Source organism: Sinohyriopsis cumingii, chromosome 12 (assembly GCF_028554795.1).
Source record: "Sinohyriopsis cumingii isolate HCF-2022 chromosome 12, ASM2855479v2, whole genome shotgun sequence".
In the NCBI taxonomy this organism is placed as follows: Eukaryota; Metazoa; Mollusca; class Bivalvia; order Unionida; family Unionidae; genus Sinohyriopsis; species Sinohyriopsis cumingii.
This window is the reverse complement of record NC_142972.1, coordinates 21837186-21858546: the sequence shown is the minus strand read 5'-3', so window position 1 is coordinate 21858546 and position 21361 is coordinate 21837186. Positions and strand designations below refer to the sequence as shown.

Sequence of the window (21361 nt, the reverse complement as noted above, 5' to 3'; positions counted from 1 at the left end):
ACAGAATAGGTCATATCGTGCAGAATAATCAGCTGTATCCTTTGCATTAATACATTTCAAGTGATACATAATTTTCAGACAACAACAGCCTAAAAGCAGTGGTCCTTGGAGAAAAAGAGAATTTTTGTGTGACTGTACTCTTGGTCTAATGGCACTTTACCAGTCACACAATAAACAGCTTGATATTATTGCAGTGATATTTTTGAAAAGTGGCAAGATCATCATTGGTACAGCTATTGGCTTATAATAACGTCACTAATATATACTTGCTTGAGATTATGGGTAGATCAAACAGGGTAGACCCTTATCTGCCAGTACATCATTAAGAATGTATGATCTTTGCAATAGCCATAATTTGAATATAAATTGAAATAATTTTGTGAGAGATTTTTTTTCTTGATTTGCAAAGCACATTTGTTTTAGTATCTTCAGCCATGAGGCAAAACTTTCTAGTATTCATTTTAGCCTTTGCTCTTAAAAGTTCTTTTGCTCTGTAGGTTTTGCATTGTAGGTTTAGCGCAGAGTGAACTTCATAAATTTTCAGATACATTCTTTTCCAATTACTCAAGTGCTTTTCATTATGTATAATTCATAAAGATTGTATTTATTACCATATCAGTTGATCCAATGCATCAGCCAGGACTTTTCCCAATGAAAAGGATAATGAAACCAGTCAGGAAAGGGGTAAGGCTAGACTACCCTGGCAGATGGGAGGAAATGCCTCCACATTCTGTCAGGAGTTTCTACTACCCTATTTACCATTTACCTGCGCATCACATGAATTTGGTGGCTCACACTTGTGCATCAGGATTTATACAACTCAATTGAATGTAAGTTTGGAAAGAAAAGTCTGTAGTTCCTGATTTTCTAGCACATTATGCTGCATGTGACAGCTTGTCTGGTTATATGCTTCTCACAGATTTGCATGCATTTTCCCCATCTCCATCAGGTTTCTTGCATTTTCATTGGTCAGAGTGATTCGTATGAAGACCCGGTATAAACCTAAACTAGGTTGTGGGAAAAATATGTCAACATGATGTGATTTCATGAATAACATCGTTTTAATATCAGTAATACAAATACCTGTTGCTATTGCATAGCTTACTCTTTCCAGGATGGAAGTCCATATGATCAGAATTCAGCTTCCCAAAAGGTGACTTTCTAGAAGTTAGCCTTGTATCACTGGTCGATGCTTGGTTGTCCTCCTGTTTTTTTCCAGACATACCATTACAATGGTTTTTATTCAGAATGCTCTGCTGATGTTTACCTATTACTTGGGTCGACAATACACATATATTGTTATACCCTAAGTCCATCACATATTGTTTTGCTTGAATTAGTTTTCATGAGAGCTTATAGACATTTGTTGTTATGACTTTCACAGTGTCCTGGATCAGCTTCATGGAGTTCAGATAAACTTATTGTTCATTCAATTTATTGTTATTATTATTCTGAACTCATGGGTAGGTATTTCCTCCCATCTCTTTCCGGAATTAGTTGTGATTCCTTTTCACTTGTTGTATTTGGTGAACATCTGGATTGATGTTTCCACGACTGATACCTTGTATTGAATTTTTGACTAGCAGAAGGGAGTTGCACACCAAAATTTATTCATTTTGTGTGTTCAGTCAGCTAGTACATGTATACCTTTTCATTTAAGTTGTAATGAGTTGGGATCTCATTCCACTCATTTATTCTTAATTATTTTACAACTAATGGTATCACTATGGTCATTGTCACAGTTAGGATAGTATAGTATATATTCATGTATGTGTATCTTTGTATTTTGCTGGTTCATTTCATTGTCATCCATACTTGGGTATAGTATTGGGTACTAAACAGTGTTTGAGTTCAGGTCTCACACCACTTAATAATTATCATTATAACCTATGAAGCAAGTATGGTATTGATGTTCATACATTGTGTTGACCTTGATGTCTGATACATATCATAAACCTTATAATCATCATTTTGATCATTGTTCTTTTTTATATAGAGATTTTCTTTGCAGGCAATATAGTTTAACAGTGTGAACTATAAGAGGATGGGCAAAGGCCTTCCTTCTCATCATTTTGACTCAGGTACTTACTCTGGGGCCCTCAGGATATGCAGAGGGAAAATTAAGTCTTTAGCTCAGAAGGGCATTCCTTGTTTCCAAGAGCAAGTGGTATGAGCCTCTTCAGAGACATATAAGGCCAGCGGACAACTGATAGTTCCTAGGACCAAGTCAGATACTGTTAGGATTAGGTTCAAGGTTCTTTCTATGGATCTGGTGAATGGCAGGTTGCTGGTCACTTGTCTAGGAATAACAGACACCAGCCATTGGAATAGAAATTGGGTCAAGATTCCCTGCTTGTCACACTACTTTTGAATCCTCCTAGGGACTGGGTGACAGAGTTCATTGCCAGGCATGGAAGGGATATTGGATCAGCATCCCCTTACACCTTTCTTATTATCCCACTCAGTCCCCACATGATGTGAGATCATTCATTGCAAGGAAGTGATTTAGTCCTTCCCTTTTATGAAGCCATGGACTTCAGGGCCTTAGCCTCATACTAGAGAGGTCGATGTTGCCTCCATGGACTGACATCATCCTCTTACAGGTGGAGATTAAAAGGAAGGATGATTCAGGCCCTCGTTTCCAAATGACCCAGGAAGGTCATGAGGCACTCTTGCCAACCAGCTGATTCAGCCTCCAGGGACGTTTGTCTTACTCTGAATGAGGTGTCCTCTTATACCCAAGTCTCTTTCCGAAACTGAGTGAAACTGGACCACAAAGTCCTGCCTCCCAGGAGCTGGAGCAGGATGATGTCTTGTTAGTCCTTGTGGACTTTCATGGGTTTGATGCAAAATGGGCTGAGGTGGTGACCCCTCCCTTCTAGTTTCCTTCTCCCTCCAGACTGTTGATCTATGCAGAGGATGAAGAGCTCTTATTTTTTAATAATTTGTTAAGCAAGGTTTGCCATCTTCTAGCCCCAGATTTGTGTTCCAAGCTCTCTGGCCTGGAAGACAGTAATTCTCCAGTTTGGAGAGCCTATCCAGGGCTCCATCCATCACAGATCTTGCTCTCCCAATTGACAATGGGCATAGAGCTTTCACAAGATTTAATAGGGCCAAGAATTTTGCTAGCCAGTGTAAGGGGTGGTCAGCCTCCTCTCTCACTAAGACCTTTGGGTTCATAATCTTGACTGGCTTTGTAAATGTCCGTCCTTGGATGCTGAAACATTACTATGGTATTTTCTTGGGGACTAAGTCCTACCTTCCATTTAAGACATTGGATGCCTTGGAGCATTAGGCTAAGTCATGGGTCACCATAGTCTCACATCCTGATTTTGTGGTTTTGGTAACGGAGGTGGGGCTGCCTTCTTCAGTCTGAAGGAGGACTCTCTGTTGCCATTCACACATCAGCACTCCTGTGGGCTACTCCTGGGAAGCAGAGACCTTCCGTGGCTTCCCAAGACCAGAGGGACCAGCAACACTGCTTCCTTGTATCTCCTGATGAGCTGAAACTTGGCAAGACGAGGGATCACATTTTTCTCCAGGGGCCATCAGGGAAGCTCTTTTTTTGCAATGCAGTCCCCTCCAGTCCAAAAGGATGCCCCAATTCAGACCTCCTCCATGACAGTCATGCCATAGCAGGGGTTGCCAAAGAGGCCAGAGGAGAAAGTTTGAGGACTCTTCTCCATTTCCTAAGGCCACAGGTGTGGGCACCTTGAACAAGTTTTTGTAGGTGGACCCATTCAGGATTGAGGAAACAGCCTCACTCAGGAATGCCATAAGGCTCATTGACTGGGTGGTCTCCATCTACCTTCTGGGTGTGTAGTTTTATATCCTTTTCTTTCCTCCTCACAGGAAGTACCTTAGGTTTTGCTTGGATGGGAGGTTTTCCAACTTCATGCTCTACCATTCAGGCTAACATCTTCACCCAGTCATGGGAGTAGCTTTTGTCCACTTGAGAGTATTGGACATCCCAATCCTCCTGTATTTTAACAATTGGTTGATCCACAATGGCTGGCTAGAGTCCTTTAGACAGGATCTGGTGCACTGTTGGTCTATAGTGACCAGACTGGGTCTTTGATCCAATGTAGAGGAATTAAGAGCTGGTTCCATCTCAAGATTTTATATGCATTGGGATGCATTCCCTCATGAACAATGGATTAGTCCATGTCCTGCCTGACAGATCAGACAGAATCGTGGCCATTTTTGGAGATGCTGAGAGGTCAGGTCCCATTATTGGCTTATCAGTATCTATCTCTTCTGGTAACATTGAACTCCACAGTTGCCCTGGTTGCCTTGGGCAGATTGCACTTGTGACCACTCCGGTTTCTCCTTCTGGCAAACTGAAAGCAGCACATGGACATTCAGACAACTCAGACTGAATTTCCAACATCTGATTTGGTTGGCATATTGGGTCCAGTTTCAGACCAGAGTCCCCATGCACTCACTGTAAACCTTTCTCCTATCTGTTTACAGCTGATTAGATTGTATGTGGGGCACTCATCTAGAGCCAGAAGGGCTGATTCTTAAGTGTTCATGGTCCAAGGAAGAATCTACCCACTGCATCAACAGTTTGGAAATGATGGTTTTGTTCTTAGTACTACAGGGTACGTTGACAAATAAGAAGTTGCTGTGTGGTGATTTTCTCCAACAAGGAGGCACTCATGCTCCATTTGAAAGTTTGGAACCGCCTTCATGTGGCAACCTCAGAATGGATTACCATTCGAGTTTGTCACATTTCTTGCAAAATGAACATTATATGTCAAGACCATTTCATAAGGACTACCCTGACTCTTCTGGACAGACCGCTCATGGGCCAGTGAAGCAAGGTCAACTTCTTGAAAATTCAGGAAGTCACCCTTTGGGAGGATGGACAAAGGTAATTTTCATCCCCAAAGGAGTAATCTTTGCAATAGCAGCAGGTTAGTATTACATCATTCAAAAAAATTAACTACATTTTTTCATGGAGTTACTCAACATTCACTCATACTTTCTACATGAAAATGATTGGAAATATTATGAAAAGAGATTGCATGGGTCATCTGTGTGGGTAAATGTATTTCATGGTTTATGTTAGTTTCCCATTGTTGAGTGATACAGAGTGAGTAGAAAATTGTATCTGGGCTAGACATAAACGGCTCCCCCAGTAAATTATTTATTGACTTGCTTCACAATGTGTCACAACTCAAACATGTCATGCAACTGATAATACATCAGTAAATATTGTACTCCAAAAATATATTCAATTATTTTTTGAGCTGTTTATCAACAGATTTAAGAAACATAAAGACTGTAGCTTAAATTTGAAGTCAGATGGTAGATTTGTATGGTTGTTGTTGTTGTTGTTGTAGGGTTTAATGCCATTTTTCAGCACATGATAGGCTATACATGGCAGATAGTATTAATGGTGGAGGAAGAACCCGGGAAAACCCCTGAAAGAACCACCGACCCATGAGAAGCTACTGGCAAGCTTTCTCGCATACCCACATTGGCCAAATTTGAGACTCGAATCCACACAGACAGAGGAGAGATGGCAGTGATCCGTAACGGAGAGCACTTTAAACCACTCAGCTGCTCGGGGTCATAGATTTGTATGGAAAAAAGATATAAAAATAAGTAGTATCATGATTTGGAGACTAGCATCTTTCTTTTTAAAATGACAGCAAAAATATTATAGTCACATTATTTGGTCTCAGTCCAACTTGTCCAGTAGGAATGCCAAAAAATATTTATCAAATTCCATGAACTGTTATTATTTAACAAAGAAATATGAAGAAATAATGTAACTGCTCAACTGGATTTTATTTCTTCTTGCTATTCTCAACTCATACTCTCTTAGTCTCATAACTCATAAACAAATAAGAAATTTGTTCAGATAGTTTCAGTTTTGAACAGCATTAATTTTCATTATACTTTTTTGTTTTAAATAGATGTACTGATGGCACCAGCACAGCCGAATTTGGCGGGGATGAGAGAAGTACGCTGACTGGTGATACTGACACACTTTCCTCTGGAAATCACAAAACAGACTTCACAGACTCTGAAACAGAAACCTGGCTTCAGAGTTTGGCCATACGTGCTGCAAACCGAGCTGGGGTTGATGCCAGTGCATCAACAACCCTCTCTCGTCTGACACGCCAAAATATCATGGCATTGGATCTGATGATGTCATCAAAAAGTCCTGTGAAGAAAGATGATGAGATTTCTTCAGTCTATTCTTTGGACCAAGAGGGATTCTATACATCTTTTCACACTGACAGTGGCTTGCGTAGAAGTACAGGGACATTGATTGACGAAAGTGAAGACTTCTCACAAAACAAGGATTCTATAAGTATTGACAGTTTTGACAGTGTTATTCATATACCAGATGACAATGAAAAATTTGCTGGCATAAAAAAAGGAAAAGCAAAAGTTCTCAGTAAAGTAACTCCTCCAGCACCACCACCCAGATCTTCCTCCAAGATGAGTTATGGTCAGCAGTCAAGGTTGATTGAAGGAGAAAGTGATAGTAGTGGTGAGGACTTGACAAAGTTGAATAATCCCAAAGAACTGATGTCCATACCCTCACAGGATTCCTCCCAGTCTGAGTCAGATCAAGAGGTTGTATCTGCCAGGCTCCGCAGTAAAACGCAAATTTCTTCTAATACAGCTTTTCCCCCAATGTGTGTTGTGACCTCAGGAAGTGATGATGAGAGTTCAGATAACACATCTCAGACACAACAGAAGGGTCAGAGGTTGAGAATGGACCAAATGAAGGTGGAGGGGTACATTTTTGATGAGGAACAGTGTGAAGTGATTGATATGGCTACAGCTGACATGGTGGATGGAAAGCTTTCTGATACACTTTCACAACTTTCGATTGATCAAGGAAACAATTCTTTAAACAGGTCAGAAGATGAAATAGAGAGATCAGGGAGAACAACTCCTACCAATTCTTCATCTGCTGGAGGGAACAAAGATCAGGGCTATCACACTATGACCTTACCAAATGCATGGTATATGTCTAGCTTCAAAGGTCAGGAAAACCCAGGTTATAAGTCATGGCCTAGATCAAACAAGTCTTCAGAGCCCACAATCACCAGCATTCTAAAGACCCCAGAAAAGAACATGGATGGCCCCAGGCCACCAAAGACACTTAATTTTGACCCATTTGTCAGCCTCATCAACCCAGGGAATTCTTCCTCACTTCAAGTGCCATTGCCATCTCCATCAAACTCCTCCTCTGATGAGAACCAGTCTAGTTTCAGTGTGACTGGAAGTTCATTTATCAACCAGTCAGCTGGGTCCAGTTACAGACTGGCAATGCCACTGCAAAGTCCCTATCCTGGTCCTAGAGGTAGACAACAGAAGGAGAAGCAAAGTAGCACCAAACACTTACCATTGAAGTATCAGCCTGTGATAACTGTGACCCCAAAGGAGAGGCCAGGAGACCAGCAGGGATCAGGTTTAGGAAGCAGTGGAGGTGCACATGTTAAACTATCTCAGGAAGACTCGTCAGGATCTTTTGCTTTGTACACTACCTCTCAAGTTCAGTCATCAAACCCTGGTCCAGTGTCTGTCTCAGCAAATTCAGCACAAAGTCCAAATCCAAATCTGTATGCAGTTGGATCCTTGGGTATTAGGCCAGATCGAAGTAGCCATGTAGTTACAAATGGGAATGGATACATGGACATGAAGGCAGCATCCAATTCTTCATTAAGGAAGAGTTCAAGTGCAAGCTCAATTGCTTCTTCTGAATGCTTGAACTTTGCAGATGACAATACATATGTGAGCATGTCAAGTCCTTGTAGTTCTCCCAACCTGTCCATTATTGACATTCCTATAGTTGATACCCCAACAGGGTCCATGGATTCTCTTGTCAAGCCACAGCATTATGACAAAGATACATATCATATTAATGCCTTACTCACTCAGGCACCGAAGACACTATCTAATTCACGATCCTCAGCTAGTGCAAGTGACTCAGGATATGGTAATAGAGAAAGTTCATTTAGTACTTTCATGGCACCAGATAATTCTGTGGCTTCATCATCATTTTCATCAATGTCATCATCATTCTTCAGTCCCACTGTGTACACCCCAAATGTGTCATCAGATCAGGACTTAACAATTGTGTCTCAGATGTCCAGCATGTCCTATCCTATGTCTTCATCAACACCCTACCAACATCATCATCAGCAGCAGATGCAGGGACATTCTGTCTCAAGGGCAGATAATTCTTCTGTTAGCAGAGGAAGTAACTCTTCAAGACAGGAAACCACCATTACCCGACCACAGTCAAAAGTGCATTCAAACCAGAGCAATAGGGGAAGAAATTCTCAGCCTCCAGTTAAAAACTCTCAGAGAGATATCAGTGGGAAAAAGGTCAGTAGTCAAAATGGTGAAAGAGCTGTTGAGATGAAAGGACTTACATTATCCAAGTCAGTGCCAGTTGATCTCAGAGCAGCTTTTAATCAACCAACAGTGCCAACAAGCTCTCCTAGAAACTCTGTACAGAATTCTAGGAATGGCCTTATGCAATCACCAAATAGTTATAGGAATCCAATAGTGGATAAGGGAGATAACTCTACATCTTCATCAGCAAGGACAGATTCCTATAGAGTAGCAATGGCTGAATCACTAAGGAATGGATCACACCATCTAGGTATGCACCAAAGCAAAAGCTTTCCCCAACTTCCTCCAAGCACAAGGAGTGGTCCATTACGTGTTGCTGCAAATATTAGTGGCAAATATACCCCAGTGTCTCCATTAGATGATGCAATCAATCGTGCTGATTCATACAGGATGGCAGTCCGAAATACAAATGGTGTTGTGGAGAACTCCAGAAATACCTCCTACCGAGTTGCTGTGGATGAACAAAATCCGATCACAAATAGTTTACGTTTTGAACCTCTGAATGCTGGAAATTCAGTGTCACCTGGTGGAAGAGATATTCGTCGAATGGGAATAACTGATATTGATCAAGTGAAAGATATTGATAGTGACAAAATAATTGTGACCAGTGCCTCACAATCTGGTATGACAGCCAAGAAAAGGGCAAAACCAGATGCAGACCCAATTCAAGTGCTGTCCTCTATGGATTACAACAGAAATGACACAAAAAAATCAAGCAAAAATCCAAATCGGTCCTCAACGTATATCTGCTTTGATCCTATATTTGAGGATAAGGAAGATTTTACAAATTCTCAGGAGTGTTTAAGACTTTCTAGCACCTCACTGAAAACATTGACGCCAGAAACCTTTTCAGATAATTCAATTGATAGGTCAGGAAACAAAGTGAATGCTTTCAGTGGCTCCACATCAAGCCATAGTTCACTAAATACAGGTCTCATGAATGGATCTAGGAGCGAACGTAAATCTAAAACGAGTAAGAATATTGAAATTCAAGATGACTGGAGGTTTTCTGCTGTTTGAATGCTTTCTATTTGCCAGTGAGTTTTGTTTTTGTTTCATCTTGAAAATTCAGGTATTTTTTGCTAGTGAAATTAGGTACAGGACCAAGGCCTGTCACTTTGGGAGAAATATACAAGAATAAAATTGCAGTTTCAGTTTATTCTGACAATAAAATCTGCCGTGATTTTGAGATAAATCTCCAGGTGATTTAAAAGTCCCAAGAAATGCCATCCATATATTATTTTTCAATAGTTCCATTGAAATATGTTCTCAAAAACTTTTAGTGTGAAAACATGAAAACCCCAAAGTTTGTTACAGTTCATGGAGAATATTCATGTCATTCATATTAAGCAAAAAGTGCTAGCTGTTAAAAGACAAGATTCCCCAAAACTTCTATAGCTTTAACTTTAACCTGGTTACAGTTTGTGGAAATTATTGGACTTGATGCTTCAGATGACATTTTTACTTGTAATACTCTTAATATAGCCCACCTATTGCATTGCTTTGGCTTGGAGGGTTTTGAATCCCTCCATGTCTATAGCATAGTTTCCATTCTCTATTAGCTAGAATAGTTTGTATTACTAACAATAGTAACAAACTACTTGGTGTTACTAAAATTAGTAACCAAATATAGCTCTTAAGACCTTGCTGGTCAACTTTATACATCAAGAGAGGGAACTGATGGTTAGGTAAATGATCAGGTCTGGTTGTAGTTATCTCTCTTGGATATTTTCCAACAGACACTGTTGGTGGTACTGAAACCAACAGTAGAAAATGAATTTTTAAGGAAATCATAGTAAATCAGTAGTTTCTCAAATAATGTTTCAAATGTAAATGTAAATTCTCTTGTGACATCTAATTAAAAGAAATTTTAGAAAATAGTATTGATTATTTAGAGCAGTATTTTTATGATAGTTAAAAGGTCCCTGAATAGCGGTATCTCTGGAGTTGTGTTCTTCCATCTGTTCGTATGTAAAAAATTATCACTTATAACTCCCTCAACATGACATAAGTATGTCTTGGAGATATTTCAGTTTAACTGCAACACCATTTTAATATATACTGATGGCTGTGTTTATCTTCATGTTATAACAAAGAGCAAAAGAAAAAATATTACTGTTTCTGTTTTCTGATGTTTTCATTATTGGCTATTTATTTGAGTTGTTTTATAGGAATTCTAAATTATAAAGAATGTACATCTATTATAGCTTTAAAAACATTTGTGTATGAAAGATATTACTTTTATTGTTTATGGTTTACAGCATGATAAATCACAATTCACATTCCATGTTTATATTCATTTAGATACATTATTAGATGTTGGATATTTTTTCTACGTTTTGTACATTTCTATTCCATTTAATGATTTCTGTGGCAGATGTTTTGGTGCATATTTTTATATAAAAAATAAGAATTTTATGAAACCATTATAATTGTAAATATGACATACATATACATTGTTTTGCTGTGGACAAAAGTGGTGTCTGCTTGTATTAACAATCTAGTAAAAATGTGGTAGAACAAGTCATTCTAAAAGGCAGCAGTGTATTACAATCATGTTCCAATTGAGTTTGTTGTACTCATGGGAAGTACGTGTTTGGTATACTTGTATACATGCACGTGTAGGAAAATAATCTGTGTAATATTGGAAAATAATGACCTTGATATTAAAGGTCACTTAGAGGAGTCTTTAGTAGATTTAGGTATTGGTACATTTTGTGAGAAGGGTTTCAGAATTGATAGGCAACCCTACTTTTGTATTCATGTTTGCAAATAATGGCCTTTCCTTGTTTTACAAAATTTCTCCTTCCTGAGAAGAAGCTACCACAATGTAAAACTTGTTCCATTATTCCAATTTCCCTTGCACATGTTTCAATTTCATATAAATGTTATTTCTCTGCATTGCTGCATACCAAGTCAATTCCATACATAATATGTCAAATGGTTCATTTTAAGTATAAATTCAGTGCACACCTGGTCCCATAGTCACAAAATATTAAGCACATCAATTTAAGTTGGGAATGTGTAACTTTGAAAAAAAATTACATATCTTTATTCAGACTAAAATGACTGAAACATGACCATACTATTATTATTTCTATGAACTTGCTAACTTTTATAGACATCAAAAGAGTTAAACTTTTACATCTTATTTTGTTTTCTTGGGTGAGTTCACTTTTGTTCTCAACAATTTTAAGACGTTGGGCCTGAATGCACATACTTACTTGTGAATTGAACTTTGAGTTTATCCAACATATTATTGCCATGTAGTAATTTGCTGCACTAATTAAGAAATTTTTATTTTAATGACTCTTACAAAATTGAAGAAAATTGTGATTTTTCATACACTGCAATTATCTAGCTAAACGTGCTTGTCACCCAATCCCATGATGGCTTTTTAATCAGCTTTTTGACATCTTGATGAGAATGTTTGATGTTAGCTCTGTGGTCTATGATGGTAAAATTTTATGGTGGATTTAGAGATTTTCAGTTGAATAGGATTATTGGAAAAAGTACATATATCACCAAGAAACTTAATCATGTATTCTAATCATTTCTTAGCATATTCACTGAATATGGCTGAATGATGGCAGAGATTATTTTTCTTGAAAGACTTAAATCTTTTTGGGGTATGCCATAAAAGTATTTAATGAAGTTGGAGTGAGTAAAGCTAATTTTTCCATTTTATTTATCAGATGTAAATAAATATGTCTCCATATTGCAGATGTGCTGAGTAATGGTTCAAGAACACTGTTAAATTTGTTTATTATAAATGGCATAAAGTCAGAGTGAAGATCAGCATTCAGCACTAAGGCATCAGCAGTTACCATTTCCCATCATCATTTTTGTCTCAGTATCCATTTTTTCTCAGCATTTACTGATTCACTTGGTGTTTCCTTCATGATTAGTCATACCATTTTCACCAACATGACCATCTTAGTCTTATCATTCACACATTTAATTTTATTGATCTTTCGTCAAATTAATTTATTTTTCATGTTCATTCATACGCAGACAACTTTCCATTGCATTATTATGATTGTTAATTTCAAGGATCTGAGAAAATGCATTATAATTCAGAGTACAGATTTCAGACCATGGTAATGTTGTGTAGATAGTTACCTCCCTTCAAAGCAGTCTATCAGCTTTTGATGTAGCACCTGTTTTGACTGTTTAGTTCATTAAACTTTACCATTTACAGATGATACAAAATGTACATTTTTAGAAATTTCACTCCAAATAAAATACATCACACTTTTTGATACAGTGATACTGGCAATTTTATGGTAGTATATTGTTATCCAGGAACATATTGTACGTCATTCATTAACTCAGTGCATTAATTTCATCTTCATTATTGACTGGTTTAAACAGGATTCAAGGGGGGTAAATTTGAGGAATTTTAATGGTTCACATTAATCTCCCTTGAGTGTCGTATCAGACTTAGAAATATCTGAACAAGCATCTTTTTTTAAATGGGAAATTTGTCTTTAAGCAATTAATACCATTGTCTGTTATAACTATTTATAGGAAAAGTTTTACCAAAAATATATTTTGTGTTCAGATATTTCAGATATCACGTGTACATACCATTGTTCTCTGTCATGGCAAACAATTAAAGTGATGTTGTATGCTAGTGATGAATAATAGGTTACCATAATCTGCATCATGTGATCATGAAATTTTATAAATTATGAACAACTTTGATGAATCGGCATAATTTCCCAACTTCAGAGCTCTGGTGGTTTCATTACAGCATCTAGGGGAAATCAACAGCCCCCCCACCCCATGTTAAGTTTTGTAGACAGTATGAAGTAAATGAATTATTACGGGTAAAACAAATTTTAATTTCAACTTACCCAGTGAAATTAAAATTGGAAAACTTATAAAGTCTTGTATTTACAGAAAACTAAAGACCAAATAATGTACTAGCTTAGATTGTGTACAAAGCAATCAGAGGCCCCAAAAACATAAAATATCTGGAATTGCATTTAATAGTCTTGTTTGAAGAAAATAACAACTACAACTACTTTTTAGTTTTATTTTGTAGAAACTTTATTATTTAATGTTGGGGATTGTTCCCTGTCACATAGCATCTATGCAAGTGTGTAACTTTTTTTTAACAAATGGGAGAACTGGTTAAAACTGTTGCTGTATGAGGAATATTGTATAACTGTGTTTGATGGTGCAATGTCTAGTAGATCATGAAAAGCAATAAAGATATATTTTCTGCATATGATTGTATCCTTGTTATTAAAATCTATCCTGCTGTATTCTCTTTGACCCAATTTCATACTGCATCAGTTTAGAAAACTCTTAATTATTTCTACTTTAATTATAATACAGGTAAACTTTTTTCATTAGTAAATACCTCTAAGATGATGAAACTCATAGAACTTTTCATGTATCAAAAACAATTTTAATGAGAACCTTGAATAAAACATTATACTCCCCCACTGTTTATTAGTCATCAATGTAGGGCGTGGTTGACTTTAGAGATCATTGACTGAGTCTCAGTGACCTAGATCATTTTTTTTACCTCTTCCATACCTTAAGTGCAAGCCCTTCATAAATGTTGACAAAGTGCATGCGCTAGAACTAAAGTTATTATGCATGAAAGATTTTCTTATTTCAGTTACAGTAATCTTGACCCTTCTGTTTCAAAACTTGACCCTTTAATTCCAAAAAACCCATCTTCTTTCAGTCACAGTAATCTTGACCCTTTAACTCCAAAAAATGTTCTTCTTTCAGTCACAGTAATCTTGACATTTTCATTCCAAAAAGTATGTTCTTCTTTCAATCACTGTAATCTTGACATTTCAGTCACAGTAATTTTTACCCTTTAATTAAAAAATGTTTTCAGTCACAATAATCTTGACCTTTCAGTCACATTAATCTTTACCCTTTAATTCCAAAAAATGTTCTTTCAGTCAAGTAATCTTGACCCAAAAATATGTTCTTTCAGTCACATTAATCTTGACCCTTTAATTCCAAAAAGTATGTTCTTTCAATCACAGTAATCTTGACATTTCAGTCACAGTAATTTTGACCCTTTAATTCAAAAAAATGTTCTTCTTTCAGTCACATTAATATTGACCCTTTAATTCCAAAAAATGTTCTTCTTTCAGTCACAGTAATCTTGACCCTTTAATTCCAAAAAATGTTCTTTCAGTCACAGTAATCTTGACATTTTAATTCCAAAAAGTATGTTCTTCTTTCAGTCATAGTAATCTTGACCCTTTAATTCCCCAAAAAATGTTCTTTCAGTCACAGTAATCTTGTTCTTTCAGTCACAGTAGTCTTGACCCTTTAATTCCAAAAAGTATGTTCTTCTTTCAGACACAGTAATCTTGGCATTTCGGTCACAGTAATCTTGACCCTTTAATTCCAAAAAATATTCTTCTTTCAGTCACAGTAATCTTTACCTTTCAGTCACATTAATCTTGACCCTTTAATTCCAAAATATGTTCTTCTTTCAATCACAGTAATCTTGACATTTCAGTCAGTAATCTTGACCCTTTAATTCCAAAAAATATTCCTTCAGTCACAGTAATTTTGACATTTCAGTCACAGTAATCTTGACATTTTAATTCCAAAAAATATGTTCTTCTTTCAATCACAGTAATCTTGACCCTTTAATTCCAAAAATGTTCTTTCAGTCACAGTAATCTTGTTCTTTCAGTCACATTAATCTTGTTCTTTCAGTCACAGTAATCTTGACATTTTAGTTGCATTAATCTTGATCTTTGAGTCACAGTAATCTTGACCCTTTAATTCCAAAAAATGTTCTTATTTCAGTCACAGTAATCTTGACCTTTGAGTCACAGTAATCTTGACCCTTTAATTCCAAAAATGTTCTTCTTTGAGTCACAGTAATCTTGACCCTTTAATTCCAAAAGGTATATTCTTCTTTCAGTCACAGTAATCTTGACCTTTCAATCCCAAAATACATAGGCTTCTTACTCCAAGAGCAAGCCATATTTGCAGAATAACTTTTTGTGCTGCAGTTAGTTAATTGACCAATCTTTGTGGGTGGCTTACACTTAGAATAGTAATAAACCAGTATATATTCTTGGGTCATGGTCATGGAGAGTGTAGTAAGAAAACGAGAGACCCTCAGAGAGACTAATGCACTATTGGGCAAAAAGAATTTCCTGGAATTCTTCCTTTTAACTGTCATGTGTTGAAACCATTTATGATACTCTTCAGTGATGACAAGATTTCCAAATTAGCTACTGTGGTACACATACCAGACGCCAGTTTGGCACCATCTTCATTTAGGACAAAGTAGACATCATTAGGAGTGTTTTGGTAAAAACTCCATATTATAATAATCATTCATTCAGGGGGAGTATTGACAACAAGATTTTCAAGCCAGTCAGAATCAGGTCACAATTAATACTTTCAGTTCAGTACCCACGAATGTAGTTCTAGTCTATTTGTAGAACATTTTTTCCTCTCTCATTTTGGTGGTGATAGAAGAGATTTATTTATGCATTTTTGATAGGGTCTTAAAGGTAACTGTTTATTCTTGATAATATGAGCTCAGGGTGTTGTCTGTGTGTATTTCGGCAACAGTGCACAGTGAGTAATAAGGCCTTGGTGATGATCCGGAAGTGAAATCTGTGTTCTGTTTACATGCTGCTATGTTGACAGTCCAGCATCTCAAAAAAGAGCAGGTCAACCTTTGACAAGAACTTCACCATGAAGTCATCTTTGAAGGTATTTTATATTAACATATGATTTGCATTGATTGTCACACAGTGGAAAGGTCAGTACTGAGAAACAAATGTAGAGAACATATAGTAAAATTAATTGTGTTCTATGTCCAGTCAGTGGCAGCATTACTGGATTTATGAATGGCACTGTTTTCATTTAGGATTTGGTGAAAACCCACTCAAGGGGAGTAATGACAATATGAATTTTAAGTCAGTTATCATGGAAGCATATTGGATATACAACTAGCACCATTTTCATTTTTGACCAACTAAGTATCATATGAAGCATATTGGTGAAAAATTCCATGTTCATATATCCAACCATGTGGACAAGGACCATTTTTATTTTAAGACCAAGTGGACATCATAAGAAGTCTACTGGTGTAAACTCTATGTCAATATGACTTTATGTTGATGTATAAATGACTCCCATGGCAGCCATGTTGGACTTGAGATAGCAACATTTTCATTTAGGACCAACTAGACTGGATATCGTATTGAATATTATAAAAAATTAAATATGGCTGCCATGGTGTCTATTTTGGACTTAATATCAGTACCATTTGCATTTATTATCAACTGGATATCATGAAGTCTTTTGGTGGAAACTCTATATTGATATGACTATATATATATATATATATATATATCCAATATGTCTTTTGTGTGGTCATGACTTCAAGGCAGTATTTGTGTCATCTGTGTGGTCATGACTTCATGGTAGTATTTGTGTCATCTGTGTGGTCATGACTTCATGGTAGTATTTGTCATCTGTGTGGTCATGACTTCAAGGCAGTATTTGTGTCATCTGTGTGATCACGACTTCATGGTAGTATTTGTCATCTGTGTGGTCATGACTTCATGGTAGTATTTGTGTCATCTGTGTGGTCACGACTTCAAGGCAGTATTTGTGTCATCTATGTGGTCACGACTTCAAGGCAGTATTTGTGTCATCTGTGTGGTCACGACTTCATGGTAGTATTTGTCATCTGTGTGGTCACAACTTCATGGTAGTATTTGTGTCATCTGTGTGGTCACGACTTCAAGGCAGTATTTGTGTCATCTGTGTGGTCACAACTTCAAGGCAGTATTTGTCATCTGTGTGGTCACAACTTCATGGTAGTATTTGTGTCATCTGTGTGGTCACGACTTCAAGGCAGTATTTGTGTCATCTGTGTGGTCACGACTTCAAGGCAGTATTTGTCATCTGTGTGGTCACGACTTCATGGTAGTATTTGTGTCATCTGTGTGGTCACGACTTCAAGGCAGTATTTGTCATCTGTGTGGTCATGACTTCAAGGTAGTATCTGAGTATGGCTCGTGTGGTCATGACTTCAAGACTTATTTGTGCATGGTTTGTATCATCACTACTTCTGTGCAATATTTGTACATTTGTACATTTTTTGTGTGGTCAAGACTTCAAGCCAGTATTTTTACATGATTTTTTTTTGGTCATGGTTTGTGTAGTCACAACTTCCAAGGCATATTTGTGTATAGTTCCTGTGGTAATGATTTCAAGATACTGTGCATGGTCTAGGTGGTCATGACTTGAAGGCATTATTTGTGTGGTTTGTGTGGTCATGACTTGAAAGCAGTATTTGTGTGGTTTGTGTGGTCATGACTTGAAAGCAGTATTTGTGTGCAGTTTGTGTGGTCATGACTTCAAGGCAGTATTTGTGTGCAATTTGTGTGGTCATGACTTCAAGGCAGTATTTGTGTGCAATTTGTGTGGTCATGACTTCAAGGCAGTATTTGTGTGCAGTTTGTGTGGTCATAACTTCAGTGCAGTTTTTGTTCATGGTTCACGACTTGAAGGCAGTATTTGTGCAGGGTTTGTGTGGTCATGACTTCAAAGTAGTATTTGTGCATGGTTCACAGGATCATGACTTCAAGGCAGTATTTTTGTGTGGTTTGTATGGTATGACTTAAAAGCAGTAGTGTGCATGGTCCATGACTTCCAATCTGTATTTGTGTATGGTTTATATGGTCATGGCTTCAAGACACTATCTGTTCATAGTTCATGTGGTCATGGCTTCAAAGCAGTATTTTTGTGCATGGTTTGTGTGGTAATGACTTCGAAGCAGTATTTTTGTGCATGGTTTGTGTGGTCATGACTTCAAGAAGTATTTGTGCATGGTTCATGACTTCCAAGCCATATTTGTGTATGGTTCATATAGTCATGACTTCAAGACACTATTTGTGCATAGTTCATGTAGTCATAGCTTCAAGGCAGTATTTGTGCATGGTTTGTGTGGTCATGACTTCAACACAGTATTTGTGCCAAGTACATGAGGTATGAATTCAATGCAGTATTTGTGCATGGTTCATGTGGTCATGACTTCAAGGCAGTATTTGTGCATGGTTTATGACTTCCAAGCCAATATTTGTGTATGTTTCATGTGGTCATGACTTCAAGACACTACCTGTGCATAGTTCACGTGGTCATGGCTTCAAAGCAGTATTTGTGCATGGTTTGAATGGTCATGACTTCAAAGCAGTATTTGTGCATGGTTTGTGTGGTCATGACTTCAAAGCAGTATTTGTGCATGGTTTCAATGGTCATTACTTCAAAGCAGTATTTTTGGGCATGGTTTGTGTGGTCATGATTTCAAACCAGCATTTGTGCATGATTCATGACTGCCAAGCCGTACTTGTGTATGGTTCATGCAGTCTGACTTCAGGACACTATTTGTGCACAGTTCATGTGGTCACGGCTTCAAGGCAGTATCTGTGCATGGTTTGTGTGGTCATGATTTCAACATAGTATTTTTGTGCATGGTTTGTGTGGTCATGACTTCAACACAATATTTGTGCATAGTACATTAGGTCATGAATTCAAGGCAGTATTTGTGCATGTTTCATGTGGTCATGGCTTCAAAGTAGTATTTATGCATGGTTTGTGTGGGCATAACTTCAAGACAGTATTTGTGCATGGTTTGTGTGGACATGGTTTCATGGCAGTATTTGTGCATGGTTTGTGTGGTCATGACTTTAAGTCAGTATTTGTGTGCATTTTGCATGGTCATGACTTCAAGGCAGTATTTGTGCATGGTTCATGTAGTTGTGACTTCAAGTCAGTATTTGTTTGGCTTGTGTGGTCATGACTTCAAGGCAGTATTTGTGTATGGTTCACAAGGTCATGACTTCAAGGCAACATTTGTGCCAGGTTTGTGTGGTCATGATTTCAAAGCACTATTTGTGCATGGTTCGTGTGGTCATGACTTCAAGGTAGTATTTGTGTGTGAATTTGTGTGGTCATGACTTCAAAGCAGTATATGTCCATGTTTTCTGTGGTCATGACTTCAAGGTGTTATTTTTGCATGGTTCAAGTGCTAAGCCTAAAGAAGCTTACTACAGCTGAGATCATGTGTTTGACTATTGTTCCCAACCAAAAATATTGGGATTGCTGTTGTCAAACACAAAATTAGTCCTCACACCTTTTTATTATTAATACAATTACAAACCTGAAAATGATAAATTGAATAACTCTGGATTTCTTTCTTAATTCGACCCATTAGCAACTCATGCCCCCATGTCATATTCAAACTAAAATGTGTAATGCAAGTTTGATATATTTTTAACTTTTTTCAAACTTTAAATGAAAGTTAAAATGACTCCAAAGTTTAAAAAAATCTAGTCAACAATTATTGTATATATGATTAAAATATGTTTATTCTTTTTGCAATTTCATTTTATAAAGAATGCATAGTAAGTGACAAAAATCTAATGCCTCAGATCAGTACCATAGCATTTATTGCTGTCTAGATGTAATGTGTGTATAATGAAAAAGAAAGAAACAAAAACTGTCTATCAATAAAAAATATTTTGCATTACAAAATATGACCATCACCTTCGAGTTTTAATCCCTGATAAAAAATAACACATTGCTTATCATGATCTCATATTCCCTGGAATAAGCCAATGATGATATGCATCAAAAAACACCAAATTTAAGAACTCAAATGATTTGTTAGTTTTCCCAGCATGTAAATATAGAAAATATTTCAATATTACTACTACAGGTATCACACAGAGCCATGAAGTTTTTTAAAAAACTTTTCAAGCATAAAACCTCAGCTCAAAGTCAGTCTTAAAGTTTTCACAGTTTGTAACTTCAATTTGAAAAATCATAAACTGGTATAATTGTCTCCCCTTCCTTGATTGCTTAAATTCAGTGACATATAACTTGTATAATTGTCTTAGCTTGGGTTCCCCTTTCCTGATTGCTTTAATTCCATGTCAAAAAAGTTGCATAAGCATCTCAGCTAGGGACCCCTTTCCTTAGTTGCTGAAATTCAGCTACACTGAACTTGTGTGTGTGTGTGTGTGTGTGATCTTGATTTTTAAAGTAGCTTTAACAATTTTTTAGTCATATCACTATGATGTCTGCAGTGTGACAGTTTACAGTGATGTCTAGCACTGAGGCATCATGCCACAGACATGTAGCATGATGTCCCACCCAGTCACATTATCCTGACACCAGGCCGACCAGTCCTAACACTAACCTCTTAATGTTGAGCTCCAAGCAAGATAGCTGTTAGTACCATTTTTGTAAGTCTTTGGTATGACTCGGCTGGGGACTGAACCCATGACCTACCGCATCTGAGGCGGTTGCTATAACCGCTAGGCCACTGGAGATGTCCACTGAACTTGTATAATTAATTGTTGAAGCTTGGGTCCCATTTCCCTGATTGCTTATATTCAGTGACATATAATTTGTATAACTGACTTAGTTTGGGTCCCCTTCCATGATTGCTCAAATTCAGTGATACAGAACTCGTATACTTGTCGAAGCTCGAGTCCCCTTCCTTGATTACTGAAATTCAGTAATATAAAATTTGTTAAACTGTCTAAGCTTTAGTCCCCCTTCCCTGACTGCTTAAATTCAGCGACTCAAAATGTTTATAAGGGATTTTGGCAACTAGCTACATGCTGAATCAAAGCAAAACACCCCTAGTATTTTTGTGTGTAAGTTCATGTTTAAGACTGGATGTTTGCAATTGTAAATTTTAAAATGAATTCCAATCTGTTAAACATCAAATTGAAATGAATTCAAATTAACAAATTTCTGAGTGTAATGTTTTTATCCAGAATTATATCCATCCTGCTCTACATGAACTAGACTGATATCTGTGCTCAGAGAAGATGCATACTGGTCTATGCCTGCTCTACAGGAACTTCATTAGTATCTGTTCAGAAAATATGTAGACTAGTCTATTCCTGCTCTACAGGAACTTCATTAGTATCTCTGC

General features: G+C 37.2%; 1 protein-coding gene across 1 annotated transcript in view; it reads left to right on the top strand.

Annotated features, from left to right (window-relative positions):
- LOC149786087 (uncharacterized) overlaps window positions 1-13625 on the top strand; it is a 157431-nt gene extending 143806 nt beyond the window's left edge. The window contains exon 5 of the mRNA XM_089976381.1: window positions 5928-13625. Coding sequence (XP_089832507.1) covers window positions 5928-9411 — 3484 coding nt within the window. The 3' untranslated portion in view covers window positions 9412-13625. The remainder of the gene's footprint in view (window positions 1-5927) is intronic.
- Window positions 13626-21361: the final 7736 nt, after the last annotated feature.